General features: G+C 41.5%; 1 protein-coding gene across 10 annotated transcripts in view; it reads right to left on the reverse strand.

The window, feature by feature from the left end:
- The window catches only part of Ect2l (epithelial cell transforming 2 like), a 74,529-nt gene that overhangs the window by 48,875 nt on the left and 9,045 nt on the right, over window positions 1–16,609 (reverse strand). For 6 of the 10 annotated variants that reach the window (XM_074073418.1, XM_074073411.1, XM_074073423.1 and 3 more), the window contains exons 2-4: window positions 14,115–14,341; window positions 12,600–12,733; window positions 11,346–11,458 (exon numbers count right to left, since the gene is read on the reverse strand). In XM_074073418.1, coding sequence (XP_073929519.1) covers window positions 11,346–11,458; window positions 12,600–12,733; window positions 14,115–14,121 — 254 coding nt within the window. In that variant the 5' untranslated portion in view covers window positions 14,122–14,341. Of the gene's footprint in view, window positions 1–11,345; window positions 11,460–12,599; window positions 12,734–14,114; window positions 14,342–16,609 lie in introns of those variants that run through there. The other 4 variants (XM_074073414.1, XM_074073446.1, XM_074073453.1 and 1 more) reach the window with 4 other exon arrangements.

Genomic DNA, 16,609 nt, shown 5'->3' on the forward strand with positions numbered 1-16,609 from the left:
GTCATCCTAGCAGTGGCAAAAAGTAAAACTGGAGGATCATCAATCAGGTCACCTGGGCAAAAAGTGAGAACTCACCTCCAAAAGAACCACAGAAAAAAGGGCTGGGGGCATAGCTCAAGTGGTAGAGCATCTGTATAGCAAGCAAGTAGCCCTGAGTCCAAACCCCAGTGCTGCCAAATATATATATATATACATAATATATGTAAAAAATATATATATTATATATAGTATATATATGTCTAAGGATTTAGTTAAAAGATGTTCCTTTATGTGATGTTTATAGAGCAAAAAATAAAGGAAACAAGTCCATGGTATATTTATAAAATCTTATAAATCTTCTTAGAAATCAGTAGTCTGGGCTGAAAAGGGGATCTTTATACTAATTCCAAGTACCTGGGAATGTAACAGTATTTGAAAGCATAATCTCTTTAAAAAAAAAAAACCTAATAAAAAAGTAATTTTACAAGTTACAGAAACTTTTTTTAAAAAAAAGAAACACAAGGTAGAACAGTGGGTGGGAGCTGACTGAAATATTCATGGCATATTTTAGAAATAAAAAGAACATAGTTTTTGAAATAGTAAACTGAATGGATAAGTTGGAATGATAGACTTGAAACAGAAGAAGAGGAATGAGTCAATGCCCTGTATAGCTATCCTTATCTCAACCAGCAAAAACCCTTGTCCCTTCCTGTTATTGCTTATACTCTCTCTTCAACAAAATTAGAAATAAGGGCAAAATAGTTTCTGCTGGGTATTGAGGGGGGAGAGAGGGAGGGGGCGGAGTGGGTGGTAAGGGAGGGGGTGGGGGCAGGAGAAATGACCCAAGCCTTGTATGCACATATGAATAATAAAAGAAAAAGGAAAAAAAAATAATAAAATAAAAAAAATAAAAATGTATTTATTCATTGATTAACAAAAAAAAAAGAGGAATGAGAGAGTCTTATGCAAGATCTGGACTGTGGAATACTATAAAATAATTAAAAACCATGATGAAAGTTAAAGACCCTTAGCTTGGTATCATGCACCCACATAGTCTGGATCTGAAAAATGTCCCCCAAAGACCCATGTGTCAAAGGCTTGGTCTACAGCTTGGCACTATAGGAAGGTGATGGGACCTTTAAGAGTTGGAGCCTACTGGGGAGAAGTTCGGTCATTGTGGGAGTGTTCTCAAAGTGGTAGTGGGAATCTAGCCCTGTCCTAGCTCTCTTTGCTCCCAGGCCACGATGAGGTAAGCAGCTTCCTCCAGCAAATGTTCCCACCATGATGTTCAGCCTAACCACAGGCCCAAAAGAAACAGGCCAACCAACTATGGACTGAAACCTCCAAAACTATAAGCCAAAACAAACCTTTCCTATTTTTTAAGCTGTTAGCAGCCAAAAGCTGAATAGCACACACACTGTTGTCCATATGTGAGCTTCATGGAATATATAAACATCCTGAAATTTCAGACAACTTTTGAACATATACGCATATGCACTTTTCTGGGGAGCAAGTCATTCATAGTTGTTAGTACAGTTTGAATACCCCTTCTCAAAGGAGCATCTGATTCAAAACACTTTAAGAACTAGCTGTGCCAGGTGCCAGTGGCTCACACCTATAAACCTAGCTACTCAGAAGGTAGAGATCAGGAGGATTGTGGTTCAGAGGCAGCCCAGGCAAGCAGTTTGCAAGACTCTATCTTGAAAAAACTCATCACAAAAAAGGGCTGGTGGGGTGGCTCAAGGTGTAGCCCCTGAGTTCAAATACCTATACTACAGGGAAAAAAAAAAAAAAAGAACTAACCATTATGATTATATGTGCATTTGCTATGCTTTTGGTTCACTGACTCATTCATTAAACCAATATTGACTGGGTCCTTTTATATTATGGGATTATAATGAGACCAAACAGGAAAAGATCGTGATGCAATTCTTGCCTTCACGGAACCTGCAGTCTAGTTAGGAAGATTTATTGCTAAGATGAAAGAAGTTTAACTTTTGTCACCCCTTCTTTATGTGAAATGAGCTCAGTTTCTGTTTGGTGACCCATGTGGTTCTGTAGAAGCTGACCCTGTCCCTTGCTCTAAAAAGCACTTGATCAAAGCTGGACACAAAGGAGGATACCTAGGAATTAAGCCATGAATTGTGGAAAGCAGACCAGAGAGAGACAGGGGACTAAGTTACTGGTTTTAACTCAGCTTCGACTGCAATCACACCTACCTCTGGATTTTTTAATTACGTGAGAGTAAAAAGATGATGATAGATAGGTAGATAATCAAGTATTAGGGTCAGTATAACGTAACACATTCTAAAACCACTAAGAAATAGCAGCACAGGCACAAGATGAGCAGGCACCTATGGAACCCGAGTCAATAATTTTGTTGATCACATTTTGAATAGAAGAGATGGAAGGGACAGCCAGTATGGCCAGTGGCCACGCTGCTCCCAAGGAGGTAGAGGATCAGAGGTGCAGAAGCCTTGGGGGCTCAGGTCACTCCTACCCGTGTCCTACCCTTGACCTTTTGCCAAATTACCCAAGGAACTTCATTAAAACAGTGACCTCAATCCCATTGCAGATGTGTTGAGCCAAGACTTCTATCACTGAGGCTCGTAATCAGTGTTTTACAAACTCCAGGTGATTCAGATAGGCCATGCGTATCTTCGAACTTGACTTGCCATTGTTAGAAGGAAGAGGCAGCAGAGCAGTCCTGATGCTGAGGTCAAGTACAAAGCACAGAATATGTGTATGGTGGTCTTACGAGTACATAGATTCCATTTTAATTTGCTTTGCAGATGCCCCAAATTAACTACTTAGACTGCCTGAGGGCATCTGTTTCATGCCTGAACACATTTTCTTTTTATCCTGGTTCTTAGCTACAGTCTACAGAGTTCAGATGACCAAAAAATTAACCCGATGAAAGAACTGTTCTGGACCACCTTTAAACCTACTTATCTTCCTTTCACTTTTCTTAATAACAAAATCAGGGCAACTGAAGGGTTGGTAAACTCAGGGACTCAGTGGTGCCTTCAAGGGTCAAGGTTTCCCATATTTTGACATTGCCATCCTCAGGCTGTGGTCCTCAGTCTTGTCCTCTGAGATGTTGTCCCAATGACTGACTGCTGCATCAATCTTCACACAACAGGGTAAAAGAGGCACGCTCCTTCCTCAAACCCATTTTAAAGTTGCTCTGAGATTAGAGAAAACTCTCCAGAAGCTCTCTAGCCACTTGCTGTCTTACTCATTTTTATCTTATATTTAACTTTTCTTAGCTTTTTCCAGGTTAGCTTTAGAATCAACTTTTCAGAGTTTGTAAGAAAATCCTATTTGGGAATTTGTACCAGGATTAAACTGAATTTGAAGATTAATTTGGAATCATCTTTTTTTTTTTGTGGTACTGAGGATTGAACTCAGGGTCTACACCTTGAGCCACTCCACCAGCCCTTTTTTGTGATGGGTTTTTCAAGATAGGATCTCATGAACTATTTGCCCCAGGCTGGCTTCCAACTATAGTCCTTCTGATCTCTGCCTCCTGAGTAGCAAGGATTACAGGAATGAGCCACCAGCGCCTGGCTGGAGACATCTTTAAACATGGCAAGTCTATCTATTTATGCAGGGTTTTTGTCAATTTTTATTTTGCTTTAATACAAACATGTTTAATATCAATATATAGCTACCATCATGTGGGTCTTGCATTTATCTTTTTATTTTTACTACAGTACATATAAGGAAGCAGAGATGAGAGGGGAGAGAGAGAATAATCCTGGAATATTATTTCAATCTAAGGCTCTAGGCCAGCTTGAAGCTAGACACATTTTAAGTCAATAAATTCCTTCTCCTCCTCTTCCTCTTTCACCATGCTGAGCTAGAGTCCCTGGTAGGCAAGCGCTCTACCACTGAGCCACACCCCAAGTCCCCCATTTCTTATGCTTGTTTGAGCTCCTTTTCTCTTATTTTTACTTGATAGCTTTCCGGCCATCACTTCAGTGGAACACATAGTGAGTGCAGAAGGACCAGCAGTCACTGAGCGGTTACTGGGGACATGAGCTCTTCTGCTTCTTAGACTTGCTGGGTCCATTCAGGTCTCCTGGGCAGCCACTTCCTGTCACTTGGCTGCCACCCTCCCAGATATTCCTAAAGAGCTTCTTGAATACAGAGCATGGCAAATTGCCTCTTAAAAGCCTTGTCTCAATTTTCCGGTGAATTGTCTGTCTGTGAATCCGATGGCTTTCACAGAAAGTGAAAGAATACTTGGTCACTCTGGAGGCTGATGTCATGTCTTTATAAACAGATGGTATAAGAGGTACTTGAACTGCTTTTGCTGAAAAGCATGGACTCCTTTCATGGACCCACAATTAATAAAAGCAGGGGAAGACCGTGGCATCTCTCTTCTCTTTTGTACCTACTATCCTTTTCTTTGAGACATTCTCTCTACAGTCACTTTGCAATCACCTTGGATTCCAGAAAGAACAACTTATAACATCTTTATGACAAGGGACTAAAACTTTCCCTAAGGAATACCAGAGCATTCCAGGACAGACCTCCCCTCCAAATGAAGACAACTACCTATAATGATGAGGCTACAAACCTGGAATAGGAGAAATCATCCCACGAAAACCAGAAGCTCCCCTTAAGTGATGACAGTGATAACATCTCTGAGAACCCTTGAGCTGAGAAAATGGTCAACCAGAACACACCTGTTACTGGGACTATTTAACTATGCATATTTTTTGTTCCCTGCCCCCAATTCTTTTGTCTACTTAAACTTACACCTCATTTCTGAACCCCAAAGATGGCTGAAGGTAGACTGAGTGCTTACTCTGCCTCATCCCAAGGCGTGCCCTGAAGGACCTCCTTTCTCTGCCCTCACCATGTTTCAGTGGTGGAATCTGCAGGGATGCTGCATTTGAGATACTGTGCAATGAACCACCTTCATAGGTGCCATTCATGGGGTACAGTGTGACATAGAATGTCCTGGAGTTTACAACATGACATCCTTGGGTATTATCACTGTTCACAATTTCTCGTGGAATTGCTTTATAGTCGCCTCAAATCAATTAGATAATGGGAAATCTTGAAAGAAGCAAAATATTAGCAATCTCCAATATTCTAAAATATCTATCTTGAAAAATTCCTTCTTCCTAGAAAACTACCCAAATGAGTTTTTTTTTCAATTATTCATCATTTCATCACTTTTGTAACTGAGAGTGTTTTCGCTATGTGAATTCATTCAACGAGCATTTATTGAGTGTCTGCTGTGTACCTGGAATTGCTCTAAGTGCTGGAGAAAGCAGCAACACAGTCCTTGCCCTGGCGAAGTCTGCGTTTTACCATTGAGACAGTAAATAAAGTGAGGCGGTGCTAAGTGCTATCTTCAGACTTTAACCATGGTAGAGGGCAGCAGCACTTACTCACAACATGGGAAGTGAGAACTTCAAAGACATGGACTTGGCTAAATGGGGCTAGAGATTCCCTTGCTCCACCGTCCTTCTGCCCCTTCCCCCACCCAAGGAAACAGCTTTGAGTGTTTGGTTTCTCCTTTCTTTTTAAACTTAAGAATTTTCCTCTTTAGCTGCATAACCATATGATTCCATAACCAATCACCCTACATTGGAAGGACTAAGTATGCCCACAACAGGGCTGAGGGGAAAGAAGAGACAGAATAACCCAAATTTCCACATTCGCATTGCGTACTCAGAAAACAGTAATTTTAGGTGCAGCTGTATAATTTATCTTTGAATATTGCCCTCTCTTTCTGACACAGCGTTTCTAATGATCAAACTTAGACTCCTGAACCTTCTCCAAGACCCATCTGCACTCTCCCTTGTAAAATCCAGCTGTAGCAAAAAACACTGCTAAGTCATTTCAGCACTCACCCCCACCTCTTGATATCTGATCACCCTGGAAACCTGATCAGCCTCCTCATCCTTCCCCACCCCTCAGGGATGTCTGATTGCCCCGGCCTGTCTCCAGTAAGAATCCTGCTAGGTTGGTTTGGACTCTTTGCCCCTGAAGTTTCCTCTCAGTAATCTTCCATCCACTGACTCCACTCTGCTTGTTGGCAAGAAATTTCAACTTGCTGTGTTGTATTCAGAGTTGAGCCCGGTCTCTCTGCCTGGCTGCAAATCCATGGCAGTTGTCCCTGTTCCTATGGTGACCATCCTTGTTGTCTGCCTTACCATGCTTTAACAAGTGCCAATTGATTATTTTGTTTTTGTTTTTGTTTTTTTAACATCTTCACCACCTCCACACAGAAACAGACTTTGTTCCAATGGACTTATTGTAACTCGGAGTGATGCAGCTGTGCTAGATTCCAAATTTAGCTAGAAGTATACTGTCTCTGAAAAACTACACACCTGATTTCTTCAACAGATCACAACTAGACATCCTCAACTGAGCTCTCCCAGGGGGTGCTTGGAAAGAGTGAGCAGGTGTATTGGAGTGGGTATGGGGGGGTTCTCTCTCCAATACACAGTGGCTAGTACATTTTCCTGCCCTCTGTCCCTGTCCCCACTTCCAGTCTGCTCTGATGGGACTCAAGTGATGAGCGCAATCTTTCCTGGGCACTCTCCCTCTCTACCCACTCCCGCAACCCTGTCTTTGGAACGCAGTTGCCTGAATGTTGCCCCACCCAGGAAGGCTACAAGTTAAAACAACTCCAGCCCTGGAATGAAAGGCCTTTGTAGAAGCTGTTGCTGGCATCTGAGCTCAAGCAATTTAAAACCGGTCCCACCAGTGTGGCAAGGAGAGCAGTTGAAACTCCTCAGAGGTCTCTTGAGTGCTACGCGGGCACAAACTGCCCAGTTTCCTTTAAGGAGTCACAGGAAAGGTCAGTCTAGTCAAGTGACAGAGGAGAGACACCAAAGGGAACCATCACCAGATTGGATGTCTGAGCATATGCGGTGGGGAAATGCCATGCTGAGGTATACAGACACTGCTGGGCAAGAAAGAGGAGCAAGAAGGGCATTCTAGGAGCAGGGACAGTTTAAGTTGAGAGGAGGAGAGTGTGACAGAAAGATGGCTGAAGAAGCAGAAACTTTAGATATGTTTAAATGTCACAAAATTCCATTTCAGATACCCTAGGTTAAGACCATGGCTTAAGTCGTAGGATGCCTTCCTAGCAAGTATGAAGTCATCAGTTCAAAACCCAGTACTGCCAAAAAAACAAAAAAAAAAAGTCCTTAAAAAGATCATCCCAGAACTTAATATGGAATATTTATTAAGACAGAAAAAAGCCTCAAACATTTAAATATATCTCATAGAGATAAGAAACTTTTAAAGAAAACTATGATGACCTATTTCCCACCAATACTGAAATGCCAAGTTTATAAATATAACTCTCTGAATTAAAACAAAGTTATTGGTTGGAGGTGTGGCTCAAGCGGTAGAATGCCTGCTTTGCAAGCATGAAGCCCTGAGTTAAAACCCCAGTCCCACCAAAAACAAAAAAAGTAAATACAAAATAAAATATCTAAAACAATGACCTCTCTACTGTTAAAAAAAAAAAAGCATTGCTCAAATATAGTACAGTTCACCTTCATAAAAGACTTCATCCAATAAGAGGACTGCTTAGTCCTCTTATTATTAAATCTATTCACAGTTACGGGGAAAGAAAGACTACAGGAGTAAGTAACAATTAAAAGGAAGAATAATTGAAGTTTATGGTACCGTTACTGTTGGACCCAGCAATTCTATAACAGGTATTTAGAAACTGCTTTTGTTGAAAAGCACTGACTCCTTCTTGGGCCCACGAATTAAAGGCAGGAGAAAAGCTTAGCATCCCTGCTTCCATTTTGTATCTGTCTTTACTCTGAACCATTCTCTCTGCAGTAATCTTGGAGTCACATTGTAATCCAGGAAGGACAGGTCTGACCCATAACATCTTTACAGTGAGCGATAAAACTATCCCCAAGGAAAGAATGAGCAAAGCCTTGCAGGACAGACCACCCACCAACTGAGGACAATTGCCTATTTGATTCCCTCCAGTGATGACAGTGATAACAATTTTCTGGAACCCTCACAGAACCCGAACTGAGATAATGATCCATCAGGCCACACTGTGACTGAGCCTCTTTAACTATGCACACCTCACACCCTGCCCTAACTCTTTCTCTATTGAAACCTAAAGCTCCTGTCTGTACCCCGAAGATGGGCTGAAATGCTTTTTCTGCCTCTTCCTGTGGTGTCTGTGCCATGTAATAAACTTCCTTTCTCTGCCCTTCACCACTGCTTTATTTGACATGTTGGGATGAGTGGGACCTGACATATGGAACCCCTGGAGTTTGGGTCTGGAGCCTAGAACTCTGTTTTCAATTTTACTCCTCCAAATATAGTCAAGAGAAATAAAAATTTTACAAAACCTTGAATACAGATGTCCATAGAAGCATTAGCTACAATAAGTGAGAAACAGCACACATGTCTATCACCTGCTGAATAGAACAATAAAATGTGGCATGTCCATACAATAGAATATTATTTGGCAATAAAAAGGAGAGGACTACTGATACATCATATAAAATGGGTAAATCTTGACAGCAGTGTAACAGAAGAAAGAAGCCAGCCACAAAGATCACATACTATGGGATTCCATTTATATGAAAACTACCAAATAGGTAAATTTATAAAGACAAACAGTAGATTAGTGTTTGCCACATTGGGGTGGGGGAGAATGGAAATAGGAGTGGCTTTCAATGGGGTGGGGGTGTTTTGGGGTGATGACAATGTGTTCAACATTGGTCATACCGGTGGTTGCATGACTCCGTGAATGTACTAAAAACATAGAATTATATCCTGAAATTGGCACATTTTATTGTATGTAAATTAGATCTCAATAAAATGTTTAAAGGAAAGTTGGTTGCATTAACTTAAAAAAAAAAAAAAGTATTGGACTTTTAGCTTTAACTAAACTGAGCCCAGCACTGACTGGATTGGACTATCAACACATCTGAACCTTTGACAGGGCCAGGCACAGTTGCTCAGATATGAAGGGCCCCACCTTCCAATAAGGAGGAAGAAGTGAAAAAATTGCCTTAACCCAGACTTTGGAGAAAGAACTGATTGATATTCAGTGACAAAATCCATGTGTACAAATTAAAGATGAGTTCAGGATGACAACTCTAGAGACCAGAGATTCACCTACAACTTCCTCTGAGTCAGCCGTCCAGCACTCGTTAACACTGGATGGGCCTGAGACACAAGCTGCCCTCTGCGGAAACACAGCCGCTACCAAACCAAGCAAAGCGACTTCCCTGCACAGGTTACTTCCATATTCTTATCCACAAAAAAAAGAATTCAGGTAGCAAACAAAGGATGTGATTTCCAGTGACAAAATATCAGGCCCAATTTGAAGCTGCCTCAAAATACACCACAAGATCTCTAATGACCTCCAGTGGTTACAACTGAAATTGCTCGGTTTATGGTCCAGGAGACACACACAACACACAGTGCTATTATAGGTTTCATCCGTTATATTCTTATCTTGAAAGCTGAAAATTCAGAGCAAAGGAAGCATGGCAAATGGCTATCATGACAAGTCTTTCCTCCTGAGTTTTAGACATTGACTTAAGAGTCTGTTTCTTTTCGCAGCCTTGTTCTTCAGAGACAGGAGGCTGTTGGTCTCCTTCCAGTGACTCCATCAGGGAGAAACAGTGAGAACTCTGCTTAGTGCTCAGGAGTAAGAGGCCAATGGAGAAGAAAAGGAATGACTGCTCAAACCACACTCCAATGGCTCACTCCTTTAATCCTAGCTACTCAGAGACAGAGATCAGGAGGATCGTGGTTCAAAGCCAGCCCTGACAAATAGTTTGCAAGACCCTATTTCAAAAATACCTAACAAAGAGAGGGCTGGTGGAGTGGCTCAAGCCCCAGTACCACAAAAAAAAAAAAAGATGGGCCAGATGGGTGCCGGCGGCTCACACCTAGCTACTCAGGAGGCAGAGATCAAGACCCTATCTGGAAAACACCCATCACAAAAAAGGCCTGATGGAGTGGCTCAAGGTGTAGGCCCTGAGTTCAACCCCAGTACTGCAAGAAAAGAAAAAAAAAGTGATGGGCAGTGGAGGGAGGGACGTAAAGGAGAATGACGGCAGGACGAATTCAACTATGAGATTTTATTAGAACTTTTCTAAATGTCGCAATGTACCCCAATCCAACAATACTATAATTAAAAGAAAAAAGAGACAAAGAAAGGTGATGGACAGGAAAAAGTAGAACAAAGTGTGGGCAGAAGATAGCAAACTAAATCAAGCCGATCTGGCCATGTACAACCCACAGATACTTTTTGATATCTGCCTACGAAATCCTCAGGTAAGCCCCTCCACCAGCTCTAGTGAAAGCAGCCACCCCCAAATGATGACATGCCCAGGGTTTCACTAAAGACACATTAGTAAATAAGCCCAAACAACTTCAGAATCCCTATGCAGACTTGAATTCCCAGCTTTCTGAAGAGACAATATTCCAGGAGCAGCATTCTATTCTTACTTTCATGTTGACTGGGGACCACCAGAAATCCCCCACCACTGACCCAAGGCCATTTATTTGGGGATCAGTCCTGGGACCCACCCTTATAGGACCTGTTTCTGGCATGGCTGGATTCCTCAATCAGGTCCGAGCACACTGAAGGGCTCTCTAGAATATCTCAGTCGTCTTGGATCTTTCTAATCTCTCCAAAGAGAGCCTGTTTCTAACATTTAAACTGGCTAGTTAATAAGCCACTGTTTGCTCTGATAATGACCAATGTCTGATATTTTCTCTGCTAGTATCGGACCAGAACGAGGCAGTGTGACCTTTTCAAGCTGGAGCAAGTTTATGACAACTGATCAGAACACTAGTTGCCCCTGGGTATAATTTCAACTAACCAATGTCACCGTGTCTATCCTGAAAGGAAAAGGAAGAATCAGGATAGGGCTCCACTGGCAACATTGACCAATGCTGCACCTCTCGTCCATTCACATAAATGTCACTCACTGCCACTGTCACTTCTCGTGTATTTTTCGCATCATCCATTGCTTAACAGTCATTTATGAAGTGTCTCCTGATGTACCAGATATCCATTTGGAATATATTGTCTGCCTGATAGCTCCAAGGAGAATTTAATAAACCAAAAGAAAGTGAAAAATGAACTGGCTGAAGTCACTGGCAAGTTTTTGCAAAAGGGAAACAGTCTCACAATGGCATGGAGGTGTTCAAGCCCCCCCAACCCCCAAAGCCTCATTTCAGCCTCAAGAAGGAGGCAGACACAACAAGAGTCCATTTATTAACCTTGAAATGGCAACTTACTTTTTACAGGAAAAAAAGTCTTAACATGCTTATTACTATATTAGGTTCATATTTAAGAACTAATGATAGTTACAATGGTAGGCTACACTTACCTTAATTGTGATTTAGTGCATCGTAAAAAAATCGTGAATAAGAATTCTTGACGTTGCTTGTTGGTCCAGAGGTCAAACCAATGACTTATAAGAGCCACTCTTTCCTGAAAGAGCTGGAAGGAGGAAGGTGATATTTTGCTGTATAGTTCCATACATTCTTAGTTGCTAAGTAATTTTTAGACAACCTACTACCAACCCCATAGCTAATATTTGCACAGCATATTATAGTTCACAAAGCACCTTTATGAATCTCAGAGGGGTCTCTCCTTTCATCTTAAACTATTTTTATTCAGGGTCACAGGCAAGCCAGGGCTTGTGGGATGGGCCAGTGGGAAAGACTGGCAGGATGTAATTACAGAGAGGCCAAAGAGGGCCTCTAGAAAACAAAGAGGTAATGATTCCTGGCTCTTTTCTTTCTTTCTTCCCTTTTTTTTTTTAACCTAGGCTAATGTGGCCTAGGGGAACAGATTCCACACACTTCATCTTGAAAACACATACAGGCTCCTCTCACTTAATCGTGGAAAAAGGACCATTTGATGTAGATAGGCTTTTATTTACCCATAGCCCTGGATTTTCATAGCACCCACAAAACTGAAAGTTAATAACCATTGCACAATTCATTGTTAGTTGTGTCTCCAAGGAAGACACGCACCACAGACCAGTGTCTCTGAAACAGGTTTCAGTCCAACTTCGCTCAACTAGACACATAGAAACTCACTATCTTTATCATAGACCTAAGCCCCAGCCCAGTCTAGTCCTCTTCTCCTGGGAGAGAACACATATGAGCTGAGAACCTGCTGTGCTTTCTCCACTAGGGGCTTGCCATTCAATGACTTCATCCTGAACTACCTTTCAAAAGGGAGAGAAATCCCAGGCCACAGGGAACCATACAGTAGGCACAGAAGGGAAGAGAGCACTAAAGAAACACAGAGAAAAATACATAAAATACCCCCCATCCCCAAGGCACCTTCCTCCCTTTTCTCCCCAACTACCTTAACCCTCGTGTGTTCTGAAGGCCCTGAAGGTCCAGAGTGGCAGATGTGAGCCTCCCATAAGGCAAGAGGCAGAGTCTGGGGTAAGAAGAGACTATCTTTTGGAACAGACAAAGCTAGACTTATTTTCATTTAAAGTGACTCAAAAGCTAAATTGTTCAGATAGTTTTTCTTTAAGAACTTGACTACATAAGACTTATTCTATCACAGCAGTGTTAACTTTACAAATTAAACTTTTTTTATTATTGGGTATGTAACTTACCTGTCTGTTTAAAGACTTGTTGCTAAAAGGTGTCCAGGCACTGAACCTTGTATGGAAGCTCTCCATTTCCAGGGTTTTCTGGGAAGAATCCCCAACTGACATCTCAGGAAAATATTTTCTTCCACTTCTAGGAACTACAGGTTCATTTTAATAGATGATAATTAAGATCACTTAGAAATATCCAACATAATAACATTGTCCCTACAGAGATTATATTGTAGTAATTCATTTATATATGTAATATATGGATGTACTATTCTTATATGCATGTATATGATACCAACATATACATGATAAACCATGCAAAGATACACAAAAGGTCCATGAATGCCAAATCATTGCAATTATTCTGTCCTTACCTACCTGTACCCAATTCTGAATCTTAACATGAGTCATTTTTTACTTAGTTGGGAAAATAGAAGGCTAATAAAAATGTTTCAGAAAAGTCTATTCAAGATTCAGAAATTTGCATATATTCATTATGCATTGCTGTATAACAGATTACTCTGAAATTCAACAACTTGAAACAACAAAAGCTTATTATCTCAAAAGTACGAGGGTCGAGAATCCAGGACCAGTACAGTGAGGCACTATATTAGTTTGCTGGGGTTGCCAAAACAAACTACTACAGACCAACAGACTGGCTGGCTTAAACCATAGACATTTATTTTCTCACAGTTCTGGAGGCTGGAAGTCCAAGATCCAAGTGTCATCCATGTTGGTGAGGGCTTTCTTCCTGCCTTATAGTCAGCCACCTTCTCTCAGTGTCCTCCCACTGCCTTTCTTCTGTGTGTTCCCAGAGACAGGGTTTTTTGTTTTCTCTTCTCCTTCTTGTAAGGACATCAGTCCCAATACATTAAGACCCTCCCCTTATGACCTCACTTAACCTTTGTGTCCTTCTTACAGCCCCCTATCTCTAAATACAGTCATGTTGGGGTTAGGACTTCAACACGTCAACTTTGGGGTGCACATTTCAGTGCATAGTAAGTTTCCATGTGTCAAGCTCTCTCAAAAGGCTGCAGTCAGGTGTTAGGCAGGACCGCAGTCTCCCCGAAGGCTCGAAGCTCTTTCACATGGTCTTTGGCAGGACTCGGATCCTCACAAGCTGTCGGATTGGAGCCTCCCTTGCCTTCCTTGCCACGTAGACCTCTCCATAGGGCAGTTCACATGGCAGCTGGCTTCCATTGATGTGACCCCATGAGAAAGTAAAGGACGACACACAGAGGAGAGCTACAGTCTCTTTATAACCTAATCTCAGAAGTGACATCCCATCACTTTTGCTATATTCTATTGGTTAAAGCAGGTCACTAGGTCCAGTCCACTCTTAAGGGGAGAGGACTATGTAAGAGCACTGTGGGGGAGAAAACATGGCTTTCTTCTACCTCTCCAGGTTCTTTGGCTGAGCTATGAATTAAACTGACATAATGCAACTTACCCTGAGGAAAAAAACATTTTAATTACATATATATGCACAGGAGTACACAAAAACATGAGACGCAGATAATTGGAACTTACGTAGCATCCTAGCTATAAGAGGAATGGGGCCTTGGGGCTCCAGGGAGGTCGTGGTGACACAAGTTATAAGCGTTCTATATTATGCACAGAAAGTCTCTCAGGTAGTGAAAGTTGTCTTGGATCAGCCCTCAGAGGAGTAGGTGACCATCTGGACATGGGATCCTCCAGGGAGCTCCTGCTCTACCTCTTGAGCCATTCAGCCAGCTCATCTTCCATTGGTGAGATTCCTGGGGAGGGGGTTCATTAAAGGTGACTTCTTTTTGGAGGGTTGTCTTTAAGCAGAAAAGGGGAGCTCAGAGAAAGCCTTGCATCTGCTGCTCCCCACGTGCTCTCAGCTCAAAATAACTAGTACGTAAAGTGTCACATTTGGGGGTGACATTTCCTGAGCTCCTCAGCACAAATAGCAATGTGGCCATCACTGCTCACCCTGCAGGTCGCTTCCCTTTCTGGCCCCTATGCAGAACACACTTGCCTACTTTTCTTTTGTGGTGCTGGGGATGAACCCCCAGCCTCAGCCTCAAACATGCTAGGTGAGTGCTCTAACTGAGCTCGTCCACTTTTTAAAGGAAGCAACCCCAAAATTTCATCTCATAAATATCTCGAGCGAATTGACGTGAACGATTCCCAACAGTCTCCAGTTTCTCTGGGTCCAGACACCTGTGAACTACAAAGATCACTATCTGGCTCTTGTCCCTGTACACGATACCCGTAACAGTAAAGGCCAGTAGTGGTAAATCTTCCCATTTTTAAAGGAGTAGGATGACATATTCGAGGGCCCATCGCAATCCTGAAATCCTGCTCTAGGGGGCTGAAGCCCAGCCATGATTTTCAATCTCAAGTAAATGTCTTCTAGAACATGCCAGTGATTGCTTTGGCGGTGCCATTCTATCATGATGTATCTCAAGTTATTTGACTCTAAGCTACAATTGTTTAAAGATATTTCCTCACTTGTTTGGAAATTAACTGCAGGTTATTTTGAGCCTATCAAGCTTCCTTAGGAGAACCAAATCCTAAATTTCCCTTCCTTGAGGTTTTTTTCCCAACTGATAGGGTTTTCTGGGTGCCAGCTTGTTCCATTCAGAGATAGATACTAGCAATGGTGTTTCAACCATCCTCTTGACTTGGTCCTTGCCACGAGGCACAATTCTAAGCAGCATTTGTTGCTCAAAGGCCTTTTCGGGTTTTTTTCTTTACTAGGTGAAACTGTAAATCAATTACACCATTCAACCTTGTTAGTCTTTGAGTCTGAGACTCTCTTTTCCATTCATGCTTGCAAACCCACCAAATATTTTCTAAGCTTCTCTATTTCTGGTAGCACCTTTGCAAATGCAGCCAGCAGTCATACATTCATTCTAATAACAGTCATTTTCTACTTCTTTGTAGAAAGTACAAGTTCATTAGCTATATAGTATGCCCTTTAATCTGTTCCAGAATATAGCTTTGCAATTTTCTCCACTTCATAACATGGATTGCCATCTTTTCAGATCTCCAAGATAACAATTTCATGCCACTAGACTGAGGCTAATGTCAGATAATTTGGAACAAGTTTCTGTTGTTATGATAGAATCTTACTGCTGGACCCAATTTCTGTATCTACCAAACATTTAAGGAAAAAACAACACTAAACATGCAAAATTTTCCACAGAATTGGAGAAAGGGTGAATTATTCCCAACTATAACTTTGATACCAAACCCCACGAAGGACCTTACATGAAAGGAATACTAGTGTGGCACCAGGGGTGCACACCTGTAATCCTAGCTACTTGGAGGCTGAGATAAGGAGGATGGTAGTTTGAGGTCAACCCAGGCAAATAATTCTCAAGACCCCCAGCTCCAAAATAACCAGAGCAAAATGGACTAAAGGTGTGGCTCAAGCTGTAGATTACCTGCTTTGCAAGCATGATGCCTTGAGTTCAAATCCCAGTCCCATTAAAAAAAAGATGGGGCACAGAAAGGAATACTAAAGATTTGCCATAAATATAGATGCAAACACCAATATAAAAAGGATAATATATAACCACCAAGATAGACTTATTCTTGAAATGTAAATCTGATGTTAGGAAATAAAGTTAAATTTGACATTCAAATGTATTCATTATGGCATGTATTATGTTATTCCAATATATCGATTTTGATGTTACAAAATCAATGTACTTATTCTCATTAACAAAACAGAGTTGGTGGAGTGGTTCAAATGGTAGAGCACCTGCCTAGCTAGCACGTGGCCCTGGGTTCAAACCCCAGTACTACTACCAAAAAAAAAAAAAATGAGAAAAGAAACTCATAATAATTTCAGTAGATATAGAACAATGTATTGATAAGCCTCAACACTCATTCATGAGAAAAAAATATTCTAACCAAAATAGGTGGAGGGGAATTTCCGAATCCAAATAAGGACATGTACAAGAAACCTATAGCAAGCATTAAACTAAAGAATGAAGAGTGGAAGCTTCCTTCTGATTCTACTACCACAATCACTCAGCATTGTCTGGAGA

This window comes from Castor canadensis, chromosome 1, assembly GCF_047511655.1.
Source record: "Castor canadensis chromosome 1, mCasCan1.hap1v2, whole genome shotgun sequence".
NCBI lineage: Eukaryota > Metazoa > Chordata > Mammalia > Rodentia > Castoridae > Castor > Castor canadensis.